Source organism: Gorilla gorilla, chromosome 2 (assembly GCF_029281585.2).
Source record: "Gorilla gorilla gorilla isolate KB3781 chromosome 2, NHGRI_mGorGor1-v2.1_pri, whole genome shotgun sequence".
NCBI classification, from domain to species: domain Eukaryota; kingdom Metazoa; phylum Chordata; class Mammalia; order Primates; family Hominidae; genus Gorilla; species Gorilla gorilla.
Window position 1 is genome coordinate 67,546,352 of NC_086017.1, and position 27,484 is coordinate 67,573,835.

Here is a 27,484-nt window from a genome sequence, read left to right on the forward strand (position 1 = left end):
CTCCCACCTTAGCCTCCTCAGTAGCTGGGACTACAGACATGCACCACCACACCTGGCTAATTTTTAAATTTTCTGTAGATATGGAGTCTTGCCATGTTGCCCAGGCTGGTCTCAAACTCCTGGCCTCAAATGAGCCTCCTGCCTCCCACCTCCCAAATTGCTGGGATTACAGGCCACTACATCCGGCCTTCCTGTCACTTTTAACAGAAAGAATCATGGTTGCTTTTTTTCCTTGATGGCAGAAAGCACTACTGTATCTTAATTCATTAGATCTCAACATTCTTCCTGGCTTTGTATCAGATTGCATTTATGGGAAGTTTGACTCTTTCCCCTATCAGCTGGGATTAATATAATCCTTCTCAGTTCCTAAATAGAAGCACTTGGTAAGGGTTAATTATATCCCATTCTTTGTAAGTTGTTATATCATCTTTAATATCCAACCATCTAAATGCTGAACTACTCAGCCATTTTTGTCAAAATCACTAACTCATCACAATATCTCATTAAACCAGTCCAATACATCTCATTTAGCCATTCCTAAAGGAAATGACTCTTTTTTAAAAAAAAGAACTTTCTGTTATAATCCACTTAGACTAAATACCAAATTCTTTTGGCATTCATAGGATAATTTCTCCTGATACTTTTTCCAGGATAAATATAGATTTATAGAATATAGATGTTTAAATTTTAACAAAGATATCTCTACAGCTTATCAGAAATCAATAGGAGATTCTCCCAGCACATAAATGCCTTGATAAACAGCTACTATTTTCTTCTGAGAAACACGTTCTTCAAGACCCATAAAGAGTACCTCACACACTGAACTGCCCTCAGAGGGGGCATAAAATGGTGGTTGGTTTCTACAAAGAGAACGAAAATAGTTTAAGATGAGATTTTTTTTTCCAGGCAATTGGGGAGATAAGAAATACAGTTGGGGCTCAAATCCAGAGATATCTAGTCCAGTTAGATGGTGCTATGGACTGAATCCCCCAAAAATTCACGTTAAAGCTCTAACCTCCAATCCTATTTAGAGACGGGGCCTTTGGGAGGTAATTAGGTCATGAGTGTAGAGCTCACATGATGGCACTTGTGCCCTTATAAGAGGAAACACAAGAGATCTCTCTCTCTTTCTCTCTACCATGTGAGGACATAGCAAGAACACAGCCATCTGCAAGCCAGGAAGAGGACCCTCACCAGGAACAAAATTGGTAAGCAACTTGATTTTAAACTTTCCCCAGCCTCCAGAACCAAGAGAAATAGATTTCTGTTATTTAAGACATGCAGGCCAGGTGCGATGGCTTTTGCCAGTAATCCCAGCACTTTGGGAGACCAAGGCAGGTAGATTACTTGAGGCCAGGAGTGACCAGTCTGGCCAACATGGCAAAACCCTGTCTCTACTAAAATTACAAAAATTAGCTGGGCATGGTGGCACACACCTGTAATCACAGCTACTCAGGAAGCTGAGGCACAAGTATGGCTTGAATCCAGAAGGTGGAGGTTGCAGTGAGCCCAGATGGTGCCACCGCACTCCACTCTGGACGAGAGTGAGACCCTGTCTCAAAACAAAAACAAAACAAAACAAAAAGATACTCAGTCTTTTGGTATTTTGTTATAGTAGCCATAGCAGACTAATACAGATGGTTTGTGGGAAGACAAGACAAATATTTGAAAATAGGATGCACTGGTATGGTTACCATATGCACAGATCTTATTCTTTTATCTTTCTAGCTTTTAGGAAACACAGTTAACTAGATATTCCCACCTGCCCTCACAGAAGGCAACAGACAAAATATTAGCATTTTGCCTTCTTTCTTTTTCATTGTTGTTGTTACTTCTTATTCCACCATCCTAAGCCAAATCTTCAGCTTCTTCCTATCATCTCTTCTTCACTTCAATTTTTTCTTTAAAGCCCAAATTTTCTTTAAAGTTCACATTTACTCACCTTGACTTTGGGCAAAAATAAATGAATACAGCTCTGCATCTTCAAACTCTTAAGAGGCAGTGGGGAAGGATGGAAAGTACAGTACTGGTACCAAAACCATGTTTTGGTCCTAATTAGATGTGTCCTTGTGGGAAATCATTAGCCAGTCTATGCCTCAGTTTCTGCTTCCATAACATGAGGGTGTACCTTCCACATCAATGGTCCATTGTTGCTCACTGATGAAGTGGGGCAAGGTGAGCCTGAAGAAGTAAGGAGAGAGAAGACTATGTAGGGGATTGTGGGCTACATTAAAGAAGCTGCTGGAGAATTTTTAACCTTGAATGAGTCAAAAATACAGGCTGGGAAGGCGGGAGCTCAGCCACTACTGGTGAGGAACTATAGGAATTACAAATGCAACAGACAGCCTAACAGCAGCTCGGGAGGAAAGGCGAGATATAGAGATGGTACAGGGTGCTGAGCAGGATTATGGACAGAAATTTGTGAGAAACTAAAACTGTTAGAAGAGCAGCAGCAGCAGTAGTGGGAACAATGGACTGTATGTTCTTTGAAGCACAAAAGTTAACTTCAGGTGGAGTAAGTTACTTTTATAACTCTTACCTAATCTCAAAATAAAGTTTAAAAAAATAACAGCTCTAATTCACAGCATATACAATAGTCAATTCAAAGTGGATCAAAGGCCTAAATGTAAGAGCTAAATCTATATAACTCTTGGAAGAAAACAGTAATACATCTTCACAACCTTGAATTAGGCAATGGTTTCTTAGACATGACACCAAAAGCACAAACAACAAAAGGAAACATAAATAAATTGGATATCATCAAAATTTAAAATCTTGCTTCAATAACAACAAAAAGCCCAAGGTGACAGCGGTATTAGGAGGTGAAATCTTTGGGAGGCGATCAAGTCGCGAGGGCAGAGCCCTCATGATTGAGATTAGTGCTCTTATCAAAGAGACCCGAGAGCTAGCTCTCCACCATGCAAAGACACTGCTAGAAGGTGCCATCTATGAATCAGAAAGAGTACCCTCACCAAACCCCACATCAGCCAGTACCTTGATATTGGACTTCTGAACCTCCAGAGCTATGAGAAATAAACAGATATTGTTTATAAGCTGCCCAGTTTGTGGTATTTTGTGAGAAGCCTGAACAGGCTAAGACACAATTAATATAACTAATAAGGGTCTAGTATATAGAATACATAAAGAACTCTTAAAATATAACAATAAAAAGACAAATAACCCAATTTTCAAATGGGCACAAATGTTAATAGATACTTCTCCGAAAAATAAAAATGAAAATGGCCAATAAGCACATGAAAAAACACTGTTTAGCATTAGTTATTAGAGAAATGCAAATAAAATCACAATAAGACACGGCTCATACCAACTAGGACAGCTGTAATCAAAAGGACAGACAATAACAAGAGCTGATAAGGATGCAGAGAAATTAGAACCCTTAGAACCCTCATATATCATTAGTGGAAAACAGTTATGGAAATTTCTCAAGAAGTTACAACATAGAGTTACAGTATAGCCCTGCAATTTCAATGCTAGGTATATATCCAAGAAAAGTGAAAACACATGTTCACACAAAAACTCGTACACAAATTTTCATATTAGCATTATTCATAATAGCCAAAAAGTAAAAGCAAGCCTGGACAACATAATGAGACTCTGTCTCCTCAAAAAAGTTTAAAAATTAGCCAGGCCACGGTGGCTCACACCTGTAATCCCAGCACTTTGGGAGGCTAAGGCAGGCAGATCACAAGGTCAGGAGATCGACACCATCCTGGCTAACACAGTGAAACCCCGTCTCTACTAAAAATATAAAAATTAGCCAGGCGTGGTGGCGGGCACCTATAGTCCCAGCCACTAGGGAGGCTAAGGCAGGAGAATGGCGTGAACCCAGGAGGCAGAGCTTGCAGTGCAGTGAGCCAAGATCACGCCACTGCACTCCAGCCTGGGTGACAGAGCAAGACTCCGCCTCAAAAAAAAAAATTAGCCAGGCATAGTGGCAGGCACTTGTAGTCCCAGCTACTCAGGAGGCTGAGGCAGGAGGGTTGCTTGAGCCCGGGAGGTCAATGCTGCAGTGAGCTATGATCATGCCATTGTGCTCCAGCCTGGGCAACAGAGCAAGACCCTGTTAAAAAAAAAAAAGAAAGAAAGAAAGAAAGAAAAAAGAAAGAAACAATCCAAATTTTCATTAAATAATGAATAAACAAAATGTGATATATCCATACAATGGTATATTATTCAACCATAAAGAGGAATAAAGTACATATACATACTATGACATGGATGAACGTATATGATTCCACTCCCATGAAAAGCATACAGACAGAAGCTTATTAGTGGCTGCTAGATGCCAGGGAAAAAGTGGAATGGGTATGTAGTTTCTTTTTGGGGTGAAGAAAATGTCCTGCAATTAGATAGAGGTGTTAGTTGCACATCCTGTGAAAACCTCAAAACCACTGAATTATACACTTTAGAAGTGTGAATTTTGTATGTGAATACCTGAATTTTTAAAAATGGAAGCACAGACACAATAATTCAAACCACAAAAAGGCATAAAATCATAGTCTCTCTCCCATTGAGCTTGAGGTTTTCTTCCTTCAATAACCATTGTTAAACAATTTCCTATGTATCTTTCAAAGAAAAATTATGTATGTACTTTTTCTTAACATAAATTATATTCTGCGGGAAGCTGAAGCAGGAGAATTGCTTGAACCCGGCAGGCGGAGGTTTTGGTGAGCCAAGATTGCACCATTGCACTCCAGCCTGGGCAACAAGAGTGAGACTCCGTCTCAAAAAAAAAAAAAAAAAAAAAATTATATTCTGTTCTGTTCTCACTGCTTTACACACTGCTTTTTTCCTTAAGATCTTGAAGATCATAGTATTTCAGTACATGATCTATTCATTAATTCTAAAGATGCTTTGAACTTTCCTGCTTCTTCCCTTGCTCATGCTTAGGAACTGATTCACCATTTATGCGCCTATCAAATTCCATCCAGCAGGGGAAATAAGTGATTTCTATTGCCTCTTTTTGTAATTTTTCCTCAATAAATATTGTGTATAATTTTTTAATTATATAAGCTGAAATTTTAAATTACGCAACCCTTAAGGTTCAAATCAATTTTCACCTTCCACCAGAAATTTTCACTTAGTCTCTGGACCACTGACTATATGGTTTTTTTTTTGTTTTGTTTTGTTTTTGAGATGGAGTCTGGCTTTGTCACCCAGGCTGGAGAGCAGTGGCATGATCTCAGCTCACTGCAACCTCCAACTCCCAAGTTCAAGCGATTCTGCTGCCTCAGCCACTCAAGTAACTGGGATTACAGGTGTGCAACATCCCGCCCGGCTAATTTTTTTGTATTTTTAGTAGAGACGGAGTTTCGCCATGTTGGCCAGGCTGGTCTCGGACTCCTGACCTCAAGTGATCCACCCACCTCAGCCTCCCAAAGTGCTGGGACTACAGGCGTGAGCCAGCACACCTGGCCGACTATATGCTCTTACTTGTCTCTTCAGTTAAATTCTGGAGAGCAGGGATTCTCATGTCTTCATCTACTGATTAACATAATAGAATCCTCTGTGCATGTTAGGTACTTATTATGGCCTATGCAAATGGTCCCAGTGCTCCTATTATAATAGGTACCAACAAAAATTTAATGATGCTACCCTCATACTGATCCTGTATTACTTACAAAGGACTCTTAAGGTTAGGTAGGAATTCACTAAATGAGTAATACAGATAGAATTCAAATAAACTAGACCAAAAGAGTAATTATTTCATTATTTCAGAAAAACTCAATAAATAATTACAATTGCTAACTTTATCAAGTGTTTTCCTTGTGTCAGGCACTGTGTTGTATCAATTAATCCTCACAATACACTAGAAATGAGAACTATTAATATTATCATCTCACTTCATCTGCCCATGGTTATAAACTATTATCAGTTAGAAACCCTACATTCAGGAAATCCAACTTTATGTCATTGACATAGGTCACACTGGTCTTTTGTCCAAACAGAAGCAAGTATCTACTGTGCATTCCACAGGACAGTAAAGCATTTTGCCAACTAAAGGATCACAAAAATGCTAAAAGCAGTTCATACAACTCAGAAAATAGCCCTGGGTACTATTATTACACTTAGTATTAGCATGTAAACAGGAACACTTTGAGAAATGAGGTAAACTATTACTACCAAGAATTTAAGAATTTTAGTTCAAGCTACCACTAGCATTTCACGTCTTCTTTGCTTCAGTTTCCCTAAATAGTAAACAAAAGTCGCTTAATTTTGTACCCAGGATAACACAGTATAGTGGGGGGAAATTAGGCTTCAGAATCAAAAGGACCAGGGTTCAAATCCTGGCTTATTAAGCAAGTGATATGGGGCAAGTTACCTCTTTAAGTTCCAGTTCCCTTATTTAAAAAGTGTTTAGCTCATGCCTGTAATTTCAGTACTTTGGGAGGCCACAGCGGGTAGATCACGAGGTCAGGAGTTCAAGACCAGTCTAGCCAAGATGGTGAAACCCCATCTCTACTAAAAATACAAAAATTAGCCGGGTGTGGTGGTGGCCACCTGTAATCCCAGCTACTCAGGAGGCTGAGGCAGAGAACTGCTTGAACCCAGAAGGTGGAGGTTGCAGTGAGCCAAGATTGTGCCACTGCACTCCAGCCTGGGTGACAGAGTGAGACTCCGTCTCAAAAAAAAAAAAAAAAAGAGTTTATGGGCCAGGCACGGTGGCCCATGCCTGTAATCCCAGCACCTTGGGAGGCCAAGGTGGGCAGATCACGAGGTCAGGAGTTTGAGACCGGCTTGACCAACATGATGAAACCCCGTCGTCTCTACTAAAAATACAAAAATTAGCTGGGTGCGGTGGCACGTGCCTGTAATCCCAGCTACTCAGGAGGCTGAGGCAGGAGAATCGCTGGAACTTGGGAATCAGAGGTTGCGGTGAGCTGAGATTGTGCCACTGCACTCTAGCCTGGGTGACAAAGAGAGACTCTGTTTCAAGAAAAGAGTCTAAAGCCAGGCATGGTGGCTCATGCCTATAATCCTAGCACTTTGGGAGGCTAAGGCAGGTGGACTGTGGGAGGCTGAGGCAGGCAGATCACTTGAGGCCAGGAGTTCAAGACCAGTCTGGGCAACATAGCAAAACCCTGTCTCTACAAAAAAACAAAAAAGTAGCCAGGCATGGTGGTACACACCTGTAGTCCAGCTACTTGACAGGCTGAGGTGAGAGAATTGCTTGAGCCTGGGAGGTCCAGGCTGCAATGCACTGTAGCCTGGTGACACAGCATGACCCTGTCTCAAATAAATAAATAAAGTCCAAATATTACTTAATAATTAGTGATGGAAAGGAATAAATGAGGCTGGGTACAATGGCTCATGCCTGGGATCTCAACACTTTGGGAGGTGGAGGCAGGAGGTTCCCTTGAGTCCAGGAGTTCAAGATCACACTGGGCAACACAAAAATAAAACAATTTAATCAGGCATGGTGGCACACACCTGGAATGCAATGGCACAGTCTCGGCTCACTGCAACCTCTGCCTCCCTGGTTCAAGTGATCCTCCTGCCTCAGCCTCCAGAGTAGCTGGGATTACAGGTATGCGCCACCATGCCCGGCTAATTTTTTTTTTTTTTTTTTGTATTTTTAGTAGAGATGGGTTTCACCATGTTGGCCAAGCTAGTCTCGAACTCCTGACCTCAGGAGATCTGCCTGCCTCTGCCTCCCAAAGTGCTGGGATTACAGGCGTGAGCCACCACGTCCAGCCTAGAATTCTGGTTTATATGAGTTATATCTATCAACATTCACCACTGTAGAAACTAAAAGTATCATTAAAAAAAAATTGTTAATTTATTTTAAAATAATAACCTATTACTCATTTACATATTCAATTTTTATGAAAAGTAACTATATTCAGGTTGAGTATTCCTTATCCAAAATGCTTGGTGGGATCAGAAGTGTTTTGGATTTCAGATCTTTTCAGATTCTAGAATATTTGAATTATACTTACTCAGTTGGACATCCCAAATCCAAAAACCTGAAATCCAAAATGCTCCAATGAGCATTTCCTTTAAAAAGCATCATGTCAGTACTCAGAAAGTTTCAGGTTTTGGAGCGTTTCAGATTTTGAATGTTTAGATTAGGAACACACAACCTGTATTCCTAAACAAAACAAAAATCTTACTAAGATGGCATTGTTTACATGTTTGCAAATATCTTTAATGTCTGATTTAATAGAAATAACTAGACTCTCATATCTGCTTCAGCATTCATTCTTTTTTTAAAAAAAAAAATTTGTTTTTCTTTAATGTTTGCTCTTGGCAGAATCATTCTATGTTCATTCTATTGCAATATGCTGTTCTGGTTGAAGAACATGAAGAAAAGCCACACGTAGTTTGAAAACATCCTATAAATCCCCTGAAATGGTCTCAGAGATGCCCAGAAGTCCTCAGACCACATTTTGACAACAGCTGGTTTACAAGAAAAACAGAAAAGTTTATATAAAGAGAAAATTAAAAAACATACTCCAAACATGCCTACACATAATGATCATCTGGAACTGATTCTGATTAAGCAGATGGGTGAGCCCCAGAATCCTCATATGTAACAAATGCCCCAGATGATTCTTATGATAAGAAGAACAAAATAACTCAAATAGAATCCCAATGATACAAAAATTGCCTAAATTTACCAAGATATAAATGTTTAGCCTCATTTTCAATAAGCATTAACAGATATTTCCATATCCCAGGTAAAACAGAACATAATCCTTTATTTCAAAGTTACATAATGGTGTAGAATTTTCAGGCACATATACTCTTGGCTCTCAAACAGCTCAAAGTTACTAAAGTTTATATCATAAAACCCAAGCTTAGAAATCTTTCAAAATAAATCTTTGATTACATAAGATTATAACTGCTCTCAGGTAAGGCAGTAAACGCTTGTTGCCTTCCAATACCATCCTTCGTTCTCCTTTTATTAATATAGGCATACCTTGTTTTATTGTGCATCATTTTATTGTGCTTTGCAGTTACCAGTTTCTACAAATTACAGGTTTGTGGCAAGCCTACATTAAGCAAGTCTATCAGCATCATTTTTCCAACAATGTGTTCACTTTGTGTCTCTGTGTTACACTTTGGTAATTCTCACAATATTTCAAACTTTTTTGTTACTATTGTATCTGTTACAGTGGTCTGTGATAAGTTATCTTTGATGTTACTATTGTAATTGTTTGGGGGCACCACAAACCATGCCCATATAAGATGGCAAATTTAATCAATAAATACGTGTGTTCTGACAGCTCCACTGACCAGCCATTACCCCATCTCTCTCCCTCTCCTCAGGCCTCCCTATTCCGTAAGACACAACAATATTTGCAACTGGGGCAATGAATAACTCTATAATGGCCTCTAAGTGTTCAAGTAAAAGGAAGAGTCACACATCTCTCACTTTAAATCAAAAGCTAGAAATGATTTAAGTTTAATGAGGAAAGCATGCCAAAAGCTGAGACAGGCCAAAAGCTAGGCCTCTTGGACCAAAGAGCCAACTTGTGAATGCAAAGGAAAAGTTATTTTTTTCTTTCTTTTTTTCTATGCAACAGGGTCACACCACGTTGCCCAGTCTGGTCTCGAACTCCTGGGCTCAAGGAATCCTCCTGCCTCAGCCTCCCAAAGCGCTGAGATTACAGGCCTGAGCCACCACACCCAGCCAAAGGAAAAGTTCTTGAAGGAAATTAAAAATGCTACTCCAGTGAACACATGAATGATAAGAAAGTGAAACAGCCTTACTGCTAATGTGGAGAAAGTCTGAGTGGTCTGGATAGAACAGCAAACCAGCTAGAACATTCCCTAAGCCAAAGCCTAATTCAGAGCAAGAGCGCAACTCTTTTCAATTCTGTTACGGCTGAGAGAGGTGATGAATCCGCAGAAGAAAAGTTGGAAGCTAGCAGAAGTTGGTTCATGAGGTTTAAGGAAAGAAGCTGTCTCCATAACATAAAAGTGCAAGGTGAAGCAGCAAGGACTGATAGAGCTGCAGCAAGTTATCCAGAAAATCTAAGAGAAAAGATGAAGGTGGCTACACTAAATAACGGATTTTCATTGTAGATGAAACAGCCTTCTGTTGGATGACTATGCCCTCTAAGACTTTCATACCTAGAGAAAAGTCAGTACCTGGCTTCAAAGTTTCAAAGGATAGGCTGACAGCCAGGTGTGGTCGCTCATGCCTGTAATCCTAGCACTTTAGGAGGTGGAGGCAGGAGGATCCCTTGAAGCCAGGAATTTGAGACCAGCCTGGACAACAAAGCAAGACCCCATCTCTACAAAAAATTTAAAAATTAGCCTGGTGCATAAGCATATGCCTGCAGTATCAGCTACCGGGGAAGCTGAGACAGAAGGATCACCTGAGCCGAGAGTTCAAGGCTTCAGTAAGCCATGATTGCATCACTGCACTCCAGCCTGGGTGACAGAGTAAGACCACCTCAAAAAAAAAAAAGAAAAGAACATCTGCTTTGTAAAATTATATTTATGAAGAGTTTTTTGTTTTTTGGGTTTGTTTTTTTTTTGAGACAAAGTCTTACTCTGTTGCCCAGGCAGGACTACAGTGGTATGATCTCAGTTCACTGCAACCTCTGCCTCCCGGGTTCAAGCGATTCTCCTGCCTCAGCCTCCCGAGTAGCTGGGATTACAGGAATGTGCCACCAAGCTGCCTATTTTTGTATTTTTTTATTAGAGACAGGGTTTTACCATGTTGGCTACGGCGGTCTTGAACTCCTGACCTCAAGTGATCCACGCGCCTCAGCCTCCCAAAGTGCTGGGATTACAGGCATGAGCCACCACACTCAGCTTATTAAGAGTCTAATCATCTTACAAACTGTTTATGAGAATATTTATGAATAAAAGCAGACTCATAGTAGACATGTTTAGGAGACTGCTGCCCAGACTATGCTTTGGAAGTGTCCCTCCTATTGCAGGGGTGAGCCTAAGTGACTGCTACTGCTAGCGAAACCTTGTCTCCTAACCACAGGTGAACAAAATGGGACACCTGTCCCATGCTGAGCCAATCAGATACTCCAGTATTAAGCTTCAGCCTCATTCCAGAAAAAGAGTTTGGCTAAAATCAGTACCATGGAAACCCAAAGTCAAGCATAGTAACGGGGGAGCAGAAACTGAGGCCACTGCAGCACAAACCAGCTTCAGCATGGAGAAAAGAACAGACATGCAAAGACCAAAGACAAAAAAAAAACCACACAGCTCCAGAGACAAAGGCCTGGGGCTTTCCAAATCCCACAGGTTCATCCCTGCTTCCCACACACTTGGATTCCAAAAGACTGCCTGGAATCCTTACAATCACTGTCCCTTTACTTAAGTTTATTTGAGGTTTCTGTTCCTAACAATCAAGTTAATCCTTGACAGATACAAAATTATATAAAGAAAAACAGTATTAACAAAAATGCCGAATATTAATAGCAGTTGCATCTTAGTAGAATTAAGAGTGATATTTTCTAGTGTTTATAATTTCTTTTCTTTTTTTTGAAACAAAGTCTTGCTGTGTCGCCAGGCTGGAGTGCAGTGGCCCGATCCTACTGCAACCTCCGCCTCCCAGGTTCAAGCGATTCTCCTGCCTCACCCTCCCGAGTAGCTGGGACTACAGGCGTATGCCACTGCGCCCAGCTGACTTTTGTATTTTTCGTAGAGACGGGGTTTCACTATGTTGGCCAGGGTGGTCTCGATCTCTTGACCTCGTGATCTGCCCGCCTCGGCCTCCCAAAGTGCTGGAATTACAGGCATGAGCCGCCATGCCCGGCCTAGTGTTTATGATTTCTTTACTTGCCAAGTTTTCAGCAATGAGTATGTTATTATTCACTCAGGAAAAAAAAAAAAAAAAACTTGAATAAATAAGGTAATTCTGTATTCGGATAATTAAGGCTTTACTAAATAATTGGTAATTTCAAAGCTAAAAGTGAGGTACAGTATATCAAACCCAGGAGGTTTCAAACCTTGTTCCAGAGGACACTTTGATTCTGTGGTAATGCCTCCAGAGCCACTTCAGGGGAAAACAAGCTCAGCACACCCCCTGCAGTCAACACCTTGTTCAGTTTCTTCCTAGCTCAAAGACCTCCTTAACCCCCTTCACTTAGGACAGGGCCTTAAAAGACATTTTATGCAAGATGAACCACTCCCCCTTCTACTCAGGGCTTTAGCCAATTGTATCAGAGTAGGAACCTGCCCCAAACCAGGCCAGATTATCTTCCTCTGGCTTTGGAAGTGAGTTAAAGATTCACTCTTTTTCACTGAAGTGGCTAAAAACGTTAGCTTCTCACCTTAAAGATCAGAGAAGGTCTGGGCATGGTGGCTCAACATCTATAATCCCAGCACTTTGGAAGGCAGAGGCAGCAGGACAGTTTGAGGCTACAAGTTTGAGACCAGCCTGGGCAACATAGCAAGACCTTGTCTCCACAAAAAAATTTAAAAATAGCCGGGTGTAGTGGTGCATGTCTGTAGTCATAGATACTCAGGAGGATCCCTCGAGTTTAGGAGTTGGAGGTTGTAGTGAGTTATGATCATGCCACTGCACTCCAGTCTGAGGCAGACCATGTCTCTAAAGAAAAAAAAAAAAAGCCAGGTGCGGTGGCTCACGCCTGTAATCCCAGCACTTTGGGAGGCTGAGGCAGGTGTATTACTTGAGGTCAGGAGTTCAAGACCAGCCTGGCCAACATGGTGAAACCCTGTCTCTACTAAAAAAAACAAAAAAACAAAAAAAACAAAATTAGCTGGGCAGGCCAGGCGCGGTGGCTCACGCCTGTAATCCCAGCACTTTGGGAGGCTGAGGTGGGCAGATCACACTGTCAGGAGATCGAGACCATCCTGGCTAACACGGTGAAACCCCGTCGCTATTAAAAATACAAAAAATTAGCCGGGCGTGGTGCGGGTGCCTGTAGTCCCAGCAACTTGGGAGGCTGAGGCAGGAGAATGGCGTGAACCTGGGAGGCGGAGCTTGCAGGGAGGCGGAGCTTGCAGGGAGGCGGAGCTTGCAGGGAGCCGAGATTGCCCCACTGCACTCCAGCCTGGGCAACAGAGCAAGACTCTCTCTCTCAAAAAAACAAAAATTAGCTGGGCATGGTGACATGCACCTGTAGTCCCAGCTACTTGGCAGGCTGAGGCAGGAGAATCACTTGAACCTGGGAGGTGGAGGTTGGTGAGCCGAAATTACACCACTGCACTCCAGCCTGGCTGACAAAGTTACTCTGTCTTTAACAAAAAAAAAAAAAATCAGAGAAGGGGAAGAAGGCAGTTTGCAGGGAGCATGAAATATAAACAAGATCTGCACACACAAAAAAGAGCAAAACCAAGAGGTTTCCCTAGTTCTGAACTCTAGCCATTTTCTGAAGCCCTACTAGGTTTATGTCTTAAATAGCTGGAAACCACATACATGGAACCACATACATGATTTCATCTTACTCAGCCTTTTCCTAGTGGAAAATTCACAATGTTCATATTTTTAAAAGATCCAGGAAGCAAAAGGTTAAGAACTCCTGACCTCGAAAAAACTCTATACAGTGGCATACACTATGGAAAATGAAATTCAAAATAAGTCCTTTAATAATTCACATTTTTGCAGCATCTCAAATATATTTTCTGTTTATTTGGTCAAAAAACATATTCACGTTATAAAAGAATGTCCCAAATAATGAGAATCCAAAAGAATCTCCTTTAGCTATTTAAAAACACAATCAACTACAACAACCCATTCTTATGCTTTCTGGTTAAATTGTATCTTGCTGTACATATAACTTCAGGTTAACATGGCAAGATGAATAATAAATGGCTTATAAATCTCTTACTCAAAATCTTTGGGAACTGTTTTTCTTACTTTAATAAGATAAAGAATTGCTCACATATTCACCCATTCTATCAAAAGTATTTATAGAATGCCACTAGGTGCCAGGCACTGCATTTGGCCTTATCAGCTACTATGATTAATTCTTGGTTCTCCTCTAAATTATTGCCTCAATCTACAAATACAGATTAGAGCACATCCTATTTGTATGCTCCGCAACTAACATAATGCCTGGTTCTTAGTGGAAACTTAATGTCGCTGAACTGTGTTATAATAAAACATCCAGAAGGCAGGCCGAATACGAAAGCAGTAGCTTCGCATTAAGAAAACTACCCCTAGCCAATTTTCTTAGTCAACCAGGCCACTACAGTATTAATGAAATCGAAATCTGTCACCAATACCAAAAAAAAAAAAAAAAACCCAAAACAAAAACGTCTAAACAAACGCCCTTCTGATAACAATTTTCTTGGACACATGAAAACAAGCAATTCCTTATGCTAAAAAGACCTTCAACAACGTCAAGAATAGATGTTTCTAAAGCCTTTCGGTAAGGGGCCATACATAAGAATGGAAAAGTTGACTGATTGACAAGCAAATGATGTTCCCTATATTCATCTTGACAGTAGTTTCACACCAACTGTTCCAGAGGCAACATAAAAAAAATAACAGAAATGAGGCCGGGCACGGTGGCTCACGCCTGTAATCCCACCACTTTGGAAGGCCTAGGCGGGCAGACCACCTGAGTCGGGAGTTCGAGACTAGCCTTACCAAAATGGAGAAACCCCGTCTCTATTAAAAATACAAAATTAGCCGGGCATGGTGGCGCATGCCTGTAACCCCAGCTACGCGGGAGGCTGAGGCAGGAGAATTGCCTGAATCCGGGAGGCAGAGGTTGCGGTGAGCCAAGATCGCGCCATTGCACTCCAGCCTGAGCAACAAGAGCAAAAACTCCGTCTCAAAAAAAAAAAAAAAAAAACCAGAAATGAGGCACAAAAGGAGGAAAGGGAGAAAATGCGTGCTGAGATAAGCATTTCGACTCAGGCTGAGGGAAACGCTCAAACAGTTACTGCAAATGACTAAAACAATCTGAGCCTTAAAAGTTGGTTGTGCAAGTTCGGCTACTAGAGTTCATCATCTGTTATGGGCATTGTTCTTGAAAAAGTACCAAACAAACATCCTGCCTGCGGGCTTCTCCGGGTGGGTGCTACTAACCCTTTTAGTTAATTCTGTGACTCTGCGTTTAAAAGAAATAAAGAAAGAATAGGATGAACATCAACAAGTATTTAGGAGGGGCCTAGAGAGAACTTTTCACCCCTAGCCGCAGCCCAAGATCCTCCCACGGGAAGTGCCGTAGGACCGCAGCCCGAAAGAGCGCGGGAGGGGAGACTGGCCACGCCCGGATGCGCGGCGGACAGGGTCCTGGCCGGTCAGCCCGCGGGCCGCTAGCTTTGCTGCAGCCGCCCCGGCGCAGGGGAGGAGCGCGGAGAAAGGGCGGGGCCGGGCCTCACCTCCACGGCCTGGCCCAGCTCCAGGTCGAAGCCCACTACACACACGCAGTGCAGCCAGGCGGAGAAGCCGTCCCAGCGCAGCAGGCCCCGGCCACGGCCATCGTCCTCTTCATCGTCCTCTGGCGCGCCTCCCGCCGCCACAAGGGCCGGCGCCTCGCGCCCCTCGACCCCTGCCACCGCTTCGTCCAACGGCCTTCGAGAGCCGGGCCCCAAGCCCGCAGGGCCCCTCAAAGCCATCCGCCGCCCCCTGGCTGTTCGCGCCGCCTCCACCGCGGACCGCGCCGCAGAGCGCGCTTGCCTCCGCGCAGGCGCAGACGCTGCTGTCGCAGCCGCTGGGGACCCACTCAGTCCGGGCGGGGCTGCGGGTCACGTGACCCTGGGAGCGGACGTGGGGACGTCACGCTGCCGCTTGTCTCGGATTGTAAAGCCGCTCCTGGCTTCCTTGTCTGAAAGCTCTTTGGGACTGAAATGGCTGTTTATGAATCCTTGTCAACCTCGTTCTCAGTCAACGACCAGGGAATAAATTATTCGTGGAATGACACCGTTCATAATTATTATAAGGTATTATTAAATTATGAAAGCGTAGGCCGGGCGCGGTGGCTCACGCCTGTAATCACAGCATTTTGGGAGGCCGATGCGGGCGGATCATCAGGTCAGGAGTTCGAGACCAGCCTGACCAACATGGTGAAACCCCCGTCTCTACTAAAAATACAAAAAAATTAGCCAGGCGTGGTGGAGCGCGCCTGTAATCCCAGCTACTCAGGAGGCTGAGGCAGGAGAATCGCTTGAACCCAGGAGGCAGAGGTTACAGTTAGCTGAGATTGCGCCACTGTATTCTGTCTACCCTGGGCGACAGAGCGAGATTCCGTGTCAAAAAAATAAAAATAAAATATATGAACGCATAATGGTGACGGTGGCTAACATTGAACGCTTACCTTGTGCCAGTTGATATGCCAAGTACAAGTGCGAATACTTACAAATATTACCTTACTGAATCTTCACATAATCGCAAATAAGTAGACTATTTATTTCTTTTTACAGATAAGGAAATGGAGGTCCTGGAGGTTACATGACTAGCCCAGCAAGTATGACAACTCCGATATCGGCTGGCGGTTCACTCATTCAGTTTGCTGATTCAGAGATCTGTGCATTCACTCACCTGTTCCTTCTCCAGCAAGGCCTCCCCACCCTACCACCTCCTCCTTTCTTAGTTTGGCTGTCTGTGACTCACTCAACACACATCCCCAGACCTTTCTGGAACTCCAGGTTGGGCAGATTGGCCTCCACAGCAACCTGTGGATCTCTGAACACTGGGGCAAGGGCCTGGTCTCAAGCAGCTTCGTATTCTGAGATCAGTTTTTACTGATTATTGGACCAGCCAGGATACTAACTAGTATTTATTCAGCACCTACTATGTTGAGTATAAATAGCATAGTAAAAGTAGGAAACACAGAATAATACCTCAACAGAAAAATGAGTAAACCAGCGAGGTGTCACGCCTGTAGTCCCAGCTTCTTGGGAAGCTGAGGCCGGCTAAGTTCAAGGAGGATCGCTTGAGCAGGAGTTCCAGGCTGCAGCGCGCTATGATCACGCCTGCGAACAGCCATTGCACTCCAGCCTGGGCAACAGAGCACGACTGTGTCTCTAAAAAACAACGCAAAACAAAAAACACTGCAGAACTTAAGGATTTTGCTGCACTGCCCAGTGAAATCCATTCCATTTGACAAATACTGTCCTCTTAACATTCTTAGAATTTTTTTTGGAGCAAGTGTTAGCGTCCCTGTTTTCAAGGAGGTGGTCAAGTATGCACAGACATCAGTAGTGACGTTTGCTGGAGACTTCCTTTAGACAAAAATGAACTTAGGGACAGCACTTAAGTTAGAGGCCAAGTCTTTGGCCAAAGTAGCCTGCCATCCTACTCCAGAGAATGCTGTGGTTAAAAGAGGAAAAACTGTATTCTGCGATCAAGTAAGGCTCTAAACCCAGTATTAGGAAAGAACAGTAGCCTTTTGTATTAGAAAGAACACTGGCGTGGAAGTCAAAAGTTCTGGATTCTAGTGCCAGCTAGAATCTACCACGATCGTGGTAGGCAAGCTGCTCCAAAACCCAGTTTCTGGTAAATGAGAGTGATGATTACTAACTCACCTCACTGACTGTTGGGAAAAGCTAAGCTATCCTAATGTACACATTTTACCAGATGCTACTTCATTATTAATTATTAATGATCTCAAAACACCAGTTGTGGCCAAGCACAGTGGGTCACACTTGTAATCCCAGCACGTTGGGAGGCTGAGGCAGTAGAATCACGTGAGTCCAGGAGTTTGAGACCAGCCTGGGCAACATAGGGAGGCCCTGTCTCTTAAAAAAAAATTAAAAATTAGCTGGGCATGGTGGCACACACCTATAATTCCAGCTACTTGAGAGGCTGAGATGGGAGAATCACTGGAACCCAGAAGGTCAAGGCTGCAATGAGCCACCACTGTGCCACTCTACTCCAGCCTGGGCAACACAGCAAGACCCTGTGTCAAAAACCAGCACCAAAAAAGAACATAAGTTGTTCCACAGGGCTGGTTCTTCGACGCATAGACACAAACTGCGATTCTGTGAAGTGTTGCTTTATAATATTGGATTAAGGATGATCTTGTCAAAATACAGTACCCTGAAAACAACATATTAGGAGAGCCAGAAGTTTCCAAAGAAAGAAAGCACACCAAAGCTCTAGAGAATTTTAAAAGTAAAAAACTTGTTTGGGGAGAAAAAAAACAAAAACAAAAAAAAGCATTACTTAAATCTTTATACACAGAAACAGAATAACCACTAGGGTAAACAAAGCAGCTATGGCTTTATTTCCCTCTACCTTCGTAACTTTGACATTCTGCCTTACAGTCTATTTTCACACAGTTTCTGTTGTTAATGGGAGCTGAGGAACAAGGTACTGACATCTTCTTATGGTTCATCAAAAGAACCTTTGACTCTGAAAGGATCTTGGATAGGATCATCTCTCCAAACTTCCTATTCATGGATCTTCTGACATTCAGTTAGCCAGCCTCTTTTCTAACACTCTCTATTAAAGTTAAGTCACTAGCCTGTAATCCCAGCACTTTGGGAGGCCAAGGCCGGTGGATCACCTGAGGTCAGGAGTTCCAGACCAGCCTGGCCATCATGGTGAAATCCTGTCTCTAGTGAAAATACAAAAATTAGCCAGGTGTGGTGGTGCACACCTGTAATCCCAGCTACTTGGGAGGCTGAGGTGGGAGGATCCCCTGATCTGGAGAGGCAGAGGTGACAGTGAGCTGAGATCACACCACTGCACTCCAGCCTGTGCGACAGAGGGAGACTCCGTCTCAATGAATAAATAAATAAATAGCCGGGCGTGGTGGCTCACGCCTGTAATCTCAGCACTTTGGGAGGCTGAGGCAGGCGGATCACTTGAGGTCAGGAGCTTGAAACCAGCCTGGCCAACATGGTGAGACCCTGTCTCTACTAAAAATACAAAAAGTTAGCCAGGTGTGTTGGCGTGCTCCTGTAATGCCTGCTACTTGGGAGGCTAAAGTGGGAGAATCACTTAAACCCGGGAGGTGAAGGATGCAGTGAGCCAAGATAGCACCACTGCACTTTAGCCTGGGCGACAAGAGCAAGACTCCATCTCAAAAATAATAAATAAATAAATAAATAAAGTTAAGTAACTACCTTTCAGAGCTACTATTTTCTGGGTGTTCATAAGGGCTAGAAAGTTCTTCCCTTTACAGAGACAAAATCAGCTACTTTGTAATACACACCCATTGGTCTAAGTTGTGCTTGCTGAGATTACATAGAAGAGTCCAACTCTTCTACATGATAACCCTGCAAACGTTTGAAAATAGTTATCCCACACCCACATGCCTTCTAGTTTTCAGGGTAACTACCCCACATCCTCCAACCGTTCCTCAAAAGATGTAGTTTCTAGGCCATTCATCATCCTGTTGCCCAACTTGGGCATACTCCAACTTGTCAACATCACTCTTACAGCCTGGGAGGAAACACCATCCTCCAGGTGTGATCCTAACATTGCAGAATGTACTCTGGGACTATTACTTTCCTTGTCCCAGCCACCAGGCTTCTTTTAATGCCAGTTCATATCACATTTACTTGTTTTGGCAGCCAGGTCACATCACTGGCTCAGGTTGTATTTACTGTCAACTAAAGCCCTGGATCTCTTTTCATGTGAGGAGCACTTAAGTCAGGGTAGACTGTGTTAGCCAAGAGCATGACTAGATTCATGGCTCTGCTGCTCTTCTAATATTACCAAGAACATGGAACACAGGATTAAAAACATTCCAAACTTCTCTACTCACCCCTAACCAAAATCCTGGCATTTCAATAGTTTTAACAGAAGAAAGAAAAAATAAAAGGTTGAGCATTAGACAATGGTGTGAATTGTGAAATGCATTATCAGGTCTCTGGGCTTAGTTTTACCAAAAGGACCCACAGGGAGTCCAAATGTCCTAGATATTTACCTAGATGGGCAGCCAGGGGACTTCCCTCTTGCACTTAAGGTAAATGCTGCCAGGGCTGCTGGGACATAACTATACTTGCGGTGGTGAAAAAAAATACATGGAAATATACACAGAGGCCCAATACCAATGTGTTATCAATAGAAAACTAAGTTTACTGCTGTACTTCTCTGGAAGACAAAAATGCTCAAATACAGATTTTGAAGGGAGGATCCAGCCAAAGAAAACTATAAAATGCATGATCAGGGCCAGACGCCGTAGCTCACGCCTTTAATCCCAGCACTTTCGGAGGCCAAGGCAGGCGGATCACTTGAGGTCAGGAGTTCGAGACCAGCCTGGCCAACATGGTGAAACCCCATCTCTACTAAAAATATAAAAATTAGCTGGGCATAGTGGCATCCGCCTGTAATCCCAGCTGCTCAGGAGGCTGAGGCAGGAGAATCACTTGAACCTGGAAGGCAGAGGTTGCAGTAAGCCAAGATTTCACCACTACACTCCAGCCGGGGAAACAGAGCAAGACTTCATCTAAAAAAAATAAAATAAAATAAAATAAAAAATAAAATGCACTATGAAGTTTTCCCAGGTTGTGACAGCTTTAAAAAATGGTGGTTGGGTGTGGTGGTGGCTCAGACCTCTAATCCCAGCACTTTGGGAGGCCAAGGCAAGAGGATTCTTTAAAGCCAGAATTATGACAGCACACACCTGTAGTCCTAGCTACTCAGGAGGCTGAGGCTGGAGGATCACATGAGCCCAGGAGGTCAAAGCAGCAGTGAGCTGTGATTGCACCACTGCACAGCCTGGGCAACAGAGTGAGATGCTGTCCCGTTGACTGTTCCAAAAAAAAAAGAAAGAAAGAAAAAATAATGAAGAGCTGTTTTTTTGTTTTCGTTTTTACATTCTTATTATTGATACAATGCCTGGCATGTAGCAGGCACTCAGTAAATATTTAATGAATGAATGAATGCACTTTATTTTATTTTATTATTATTTTTTGAGACGGAGTCTCCCTCCGTCACCCAGGTTGGAGTGCAGTGGCACGATCTCGGCTCACTGCAAGCTCTGCCTTCCAGGTTCACGCCATTCTCCTGCCTCAGCCTCCTGAGTAGCTGGGACTACAGGCGCCCGCCACCATGCCTGGCTATTTTTTTTTATTTTTAGTAGAGACGGGGTTTCAACGTGTCATCCAGGATGGTCTCAATCTCCTGACCTCGTAATCTGCCCCCCTCGGCCTCCCAAAGTGCTGGGATTACAGGGGTGAGCCACTGCGCCCGGCCATGAATGCACTTTAAAAAAGCATCTTGACTTTGGGAGGCCAAGGCGGGCAGAACACAAGGTCAAGAGATCGAGACCATCATGGACAACTTGGTGAAACCCTGTCTCTACTAAAAATACAAAAATCAGCCAGGCGTGGTGGCACATGTCTGTAGTCCCAGCTACTTGGGAGGCTGAGGCAGGAGAATCACCTGAACCCAAGAGGCAGAGGTTGCAGTGAGCCAAGATCACGCCACTGCACTCCAGCCTGGCGACAGAGCGAGACTCTGTCTCAAAAAAAAAAACAAAAAAACAAAAAAAACAAAAGCATCTTGAACTGCTCTTTCCTTATTTTACAGAATTTTCCTTTCACTGTCACTTGTATGAATACGTGAAAAGTTAACATTAAAATGTTTCTTAAGTGTAATGCACTCTTAGCTTAAGAAAGTAAAGATAACACCCCACTTATTTAAAGGTTACTTTTTGGCTAGGTGCAGTGGCTCACGCCTGTCTCCAAATACTTTGGGAGGCCAAACTGTGGGAGGAGTTAGAGACCAGACTGGGCAACATAGGGAGACTCCATCTCTACAAAAAAATTTAAAACATTAGCCAGGCATGGTAGCCAACACCTATAGCCCCAGCTACTTGGGAAGCTGAAGCAGGAGGATCTCTTGAGCCCTGGAGTTCAAGGCTGCAGTGAGCTATGATCACGCTACTGCACTACAGCCTGGGCAACAGAGCAAGATCCTGTCTCTATTAAAAAAAATAAGTAAAATAAAAATAAAGTTTACTTTTCCAACTGTCTGATGCAGTTAGCACTAGGAAGTGGGTTTAATAGGCTCAATATAAGCCAAAATGCAAAACGGAGACTATAATCAAATGCATACTCTTCAATCAAAGAGATGTGAGGTCTTCATTCATAAGTTATTTTGTCTAGGTTTACACATAATTCTGGCTGGTCCAAGTGCAGTGGTGTTTACAACTAATTGAAACTAATTGAACACTACCAATTAGAGATTTCTTCTTCTTCTTTTTTTTTTTTTTGAGACCAAGTCTTGCTCCGTCACCCAGGCTGGAGTGCAGTGGCGCAACCAATTAGAGATTTCTTTGTTCCTTTTCTACTCCCACTGCTTTGACTAGCCTTAAAAGTAATAATAAATTTACACATAATTTTAATAGATTTACTTGTCTGGTTTCCCAGACTAAGAAGCAAATAAGAAGAACAAAGAGGTTGCTTGAGGCAGAGCATGACAAGAGCAGAAAACAAAACACCATAGGTTAATAGAATAGAAGGAAAAGATAAAAAGGAGTCAGAAAACAAAACTTTAGATGATGCACAGTAAATTAATAGTCTTTCCTTATGAGGCATAGAAGTGCCAGGAAATAGGCCAGGCGCAGTGGTTCACACCTGTAATCCCAGCACTTTGGGACGCTGAGGCAGGTGGATCACCTGAGGTTGGCAGTTCGAGACCAGCCTAACCAACATGGAGGAACCCCGTCTCTACTAAAAATACAAAATTAGCCAGCCGTGGTGGCACATGCCTGTAATTCCAGATACTCAAGAGGCTGAAGCAGGAGATTTGCTTGAACCCAGGGGGCTGAGGTTGCAGTGAGCCGAGATCATGCCATTGCACTCCAGCCTGGGCAACAAGAGCGAAAGTCTGTCTTAATAATAATAATAATAATAACAATAATACATTAATCCCTTTGAACTGGAGCTGCAAGGTAAAAGAAAGAATAAAAATATAAAAATATTTTTAAAATTCTTAAGTTTCAAATTATGTACCATTCTGAGTAGCATAATGAAATCCCAGGGTGGTCCATCTTGCCCAGGAAGTGAATCATCCCTTTGTCCACGGTATCCATGTTGTATATGTCTCCAACATTTTTCCACAGACCAGAATGGGGGGATGGTTTTCATATGATTCAAGTGCATTACATTTATTGTGCACTTTCTTTCTATTATTATTGCATTGTAACATATAATGAAATAATTATACAACTCACCATAATGTAGAATCAGCAAGAGCCCTGAGCTTGTTTTCCTGCAACTAGACGGTCCCATCTGGGGGTGATGGAAGACAGGGACAGATATCAGGCATTAGATTCTCCTAAGGAGCAGGTAGCCTAGATCCCTTGCATGCGCAGTTCACGATAGGACTCACATTCCTATGAGAATCTAATGCCGCTGCTGATCTGACAGGAGGCAGAACCCATGCGGTAATGCCAGCGATGGGGAGCGGCTGTAAATACTGATGAAGTTTGCTCACTGGCCTGCTGCTCACCTCCTGCTGTGTGGCCCAGTTCCTAAGAGGCCATGGAGTCCAGTACCAGTCCCTTGCCTGGGGGATTGGGGACCCCTGTTATATGCAACTCTACTGTCAGTCACTTAGTAGTTGTCTGCATTATCAGATCGACTGTTAACAGTATCGCAGTGCTTGTATTCAAGTGACCCTTATTTTACTTAAAAATGAATGGCCTCAAAGTGCAAGAGCAGTGATGCTGGCAATTAGGATATACCAAAGAGAAACCATAAAGTGTTTCTTTTAAGTGAAAAGGTAAACGTTCTTTTTTTTTTTTTTTTTGAGACAGGGTCTTGCCAGGCTGGAGTGCAGTGGTGCTATCATGGCTCACTGCAGCCTCCCAGGTTCAAGCGATCCTCCCAGCTCAGCCTACCAAGTATCTGAGACTACAAGCATAGGCCACCACACCCAGTTAATGCTTGTATTTTTTTTGTAGAGATGAGGTCTCCGCATGTTGCCCCGACTGGTCTCAAACTCCTGGCCTCAAGTAATCTTCCTGCCTTGGCCTCCCAAACTGGTGGGATTACAGGTGTGAGCCACGGTGCCTGGCCAAAAGTTCTTGACTTAATAAGCAAAGAAAAAACTCATATGCTGAGGTTGTTAAGATCTACAGTAAGAACAAATCTATCCGTGAAATTGTGAACAGTATTGTTATACTTGTTACATTTGTTATCAGTTATTAATCTATTAGTGTGCCTAATTTATAAGCTAAACTTTATCATTATGATGTTTTATATATAGGGAAAAACTCAGTGTATATATGGTTTGGTACTATCTGCAGCTTTAAGCATCTACTGGGGGGCCTTGGAAAATATTCCGTATGGAAAAGGGGAAACTACTGTATCTATTCTATGCCTGTGTGACCATTGTATTTTGGAAGCACATTGTTATCTGATTCAGAAGATCGTAGCTGGAGAGGAATTTTGTCTTAGGTTGACTCTGCCTCAAGTGTCACTCATATCTGATTTAGACGGTATTTAAATAAGTGTTTCAACTTCAGGTAGAGTTGATGGTGGAACAAGATAAGACTTTTTGAGTTATTGGGATGGAATGGATTTTTTTTTTTTTTTTTTTGAGACGGAGTCTCCCTCTGTCACCCAGGTTGGAGTGCAGTGGTGTGATCTCTGCTCAAGGCAACCTCTGCCTCCTGGGTTCAAGCGATTCCCCTGCCTCAGCCTCCTGAGTAGCTGGGATTACAGGCACGCACCACCACGCCCGGCTATTTTTTGTATTTTTAGTAGAGACAGGGTTTCACCATGTTGGTCAGGCTGATCTCGAACTCCTGACCTCGTGATCCACCCACCTCAGCCTCCCAAAGTGCTGGGATTACAGGCCTGAGCCACTGCACCTGGGGGAATGGATGTATTTTTGCATGAGAGAAGGACGTGAATTTTGGGGGGCAGGAGTAAAATGTTATGAACTGAATGTTTGTGTTCCCTGAAAATTCATACATTGAAGCCCTAACCCGCAATGTGATGGTATTTGGAAGTGAGGTCTCTTGGAGGTCATTAGGTTTAGATAAGTTCATGAGGGTGGGGGTCCCCCCATGATGAGATTAGTGTACTTACTAGAAGAGGAATAGAGACTAGAGCTTGCTGTCTCTCCACCATGTGAGGACACAGTGAAGAGGCTACCATTTTCAAGCCAGGAAAACAGGCCTCACTAAGAATCAAATTGCCTGGCACTTTATCTTGAACTTCCCAGCCTCCAGAGCTGTGAGAAATAAATACATGCTGTTTAAGCAACCTAGTCTGTGGAATTTTGTTAGGGCAGCAGAGCTGACCAAGACAGCCATTATCCATTATTCCCTTTCTCCTTAGTAATGCAGGCTGGCCAGGCACAGTGGCTCATGCCTGTAATCCCAGTACTTTGGGAGACTGAAGTGGGAAGATCACTGAAGCCCAGGAGTTTGAGACCAGCCTTGGCAACATACTGAGACCCTGTCTCTAAAAAAAAAAAAAAAAAATATATATATATATATATATATATGTATATATACACACACATATATACATACACATACATACACATATATATACACACACAGATACACATCACACACACACACACAAATATGTATGTAATACAGGCTGGTTAAATCTGGGGTGGCACTGATCCCAAGTAAAATACTGTATTTCTCAGACTCCATTGAAGATATATGTAACCATATGAAAAATAAGTGCTGATCGGAATAATACCTGGTTATATCCTTTAAGAAGCAAGCAGAAAAAAATAAATAAAGCAAGTACTTGTTGCCCTTTTGGAGTTTTCTGTTTTTGGGGGTTTTTTTGTTTGTTTGTTTTTTTGAGACAAGGTCTCACTTGTTGCTCAGGCTGGAGTGCAATGGTGCTATCTCAGCTCACTGCAGTTTCTGCCCTGTGGGTTCAATTGATCTACCTCAGCCTCCCAAGTAGCTGGGACTATGAGTATGCACCACGACACCCAGCTAATTTTTGTATTTTTGCAGAGATGCGGTTTTACCATGTTCCCCATGTTGGTCTTGAACCCCTGGACTCAAGAGGTCTGTCCGTCTTGGCCTGCCAAAGTGCTGGAAATAGAAGCATGAGCCACCTCGCCCATGCTTGTTGCCCTTTTACCCCTTTGCTTCCTCCTACTGCCATCCTGGACATGAAGGCCAAAATTTCAGCAGCCATTCTGGGACTATAAAGAAAATTTCAAGACAGTCACATCCATAAGGTGCCAAACCAATGCCAGCAACAGTCTGCCTCTGAACCTCTCCTCACACAAGAAAAACTAACTTATCTGTTTAAGGCACTGTTACTTAGATCTGTCACTGGCAGCCAAATGCAATTTGTAACTGACATAAGTCAGCTTTTTCATTAGAACTTTTACCATGTGCAAAACTACATCAGAAAGTTCAAATAGTATGTAGAAGTTAGAAACAAATTTGTGTTTAGAGTTGACTTCTTAATTACTTTTATATAAAAGCAGACTTGAAAATAGGTTTGTTCTCTTGAAGAAAGACTAGTAGTACTCAGCATTCACTTTGTTCAAATTCTCTCAGTATTCCAAATAACTTTGATGTGGGAAGAGAAGAGGAACCTTGCTTGACTTTTGGTGATTGACACTTAATATGTAATGTTGGATTTTTTATTTAGCAGGGAGAGTTGGTGAAGTTAATGATGTACTATTTTTGGAAGGTAAGTATGAAAAGGGCTTGAAAATCTTATGCTTGGGCACTTTGGACTTCTTTTTAAACTTGCTCTTTGGAGTGAATCAGAGAGAAACAGAAAAGTCTGCTGTTCCTGAATTAAAGGCTTTTGAATTATCTGGGAAATGGTTAAAATGCAAATTCTCATGTGTCATCCCAGAACCACAACTTAAGAAACAGTAAAAAAATTAAAAAAAAAAAATAGACTGCTCAGTTGACCAGATGCCCGTTGAATTTTTTTTTTTTTTTTTTGAGAGACAGAGTCTTGCTCTGTCACCCAGACTGTAGCACAGTGGTGTGATCATAGCTTACTTACTGCAGCCTCAATATCCTGGCTCAAGCAATCCTCCCACCTCAGCCTCCCAAGTAGCTAGGACTATAGGTACATGCCACCACACCCAGCTAATTAAAAAAAAAATTTTGTAGAGATGGGGGTCTCACTATATTGCTCAGGCTGGTCTTGAACTCCTGACCTCAACTGATTCTTCTGCCTTGGCTTCCCAAAGTGGTGAGATTACAGGCGTGAGCCATGGTGCTTGGCCCCTGTTGAAATTTATAAGAAATTACAGAAGACACTGAATAAGGGCAGGTCTATGAAGACAGTGTGATCCTTTGACCTGGGCTGGGAGGCAGAGACCCTTTCAGAGTGCCCATGAGGTCAAAATTTGTCATAATGGCCAGGCACAGTAGCTCATACCTCATGCTGTAATCCTAGCACTTTGGGAGTCTGAGGCAGGAGAAGTGCTTGAGGACAGGAGTTTGAGACCAGCCTGGGCAACATAGTGAGACCACATCTTTAAAGGAAAAAGAAGAAAAAAATTGTCGTAACGACGTTAAGATACTATTTGGTACAAAAAGTAGCCAGGTGTGGTGGTGTGCGTCTGTAATCCCAGCTACTTGGGAGGCTGAGGCAGGAGAATCATTTGAACCTGGGTGGCAAAGGTTGCATGAGATAAGATCACATTACTGCA

At 42.8% G+C, this 27,484-nt stretch overlaps 1 protein-coding gene across 6 annotated transcripts in view; it reads right to left on the bottom strand.

Moving 5' to 3' along the window:
* DENND6A (DENN domain containing 6A) overlaps positions 1-15,634 on the bottom strand; it is a 67,742-nt gene extending 52,108 nt beyond the window's left edge. For 2 of the 6 annotated variants that reach the window (XM_063703865.1, XM_063703864.1), the window contains exon 1: positions 15,295-15,634. In XM_063703865.1, coding sequence (XP_063559935.1) covers positions 15,295-15,531 — 237 coding nt within the window. In that variant the 5' untranslated portion in view covers positions 15,532-15,634. Of the gene's footprint in view, positions 1-1,942; positions 2,178-15,294 lie in introns of those variants that run through there. The other 4 variants (XM_063703866.1, XM_019023704.3, XM_055383183.2 and 1 more) reach the window with 3 other exon arrangements.
* Positions 15,635-27,484: the final 11,850 nt, after the last annotated feature.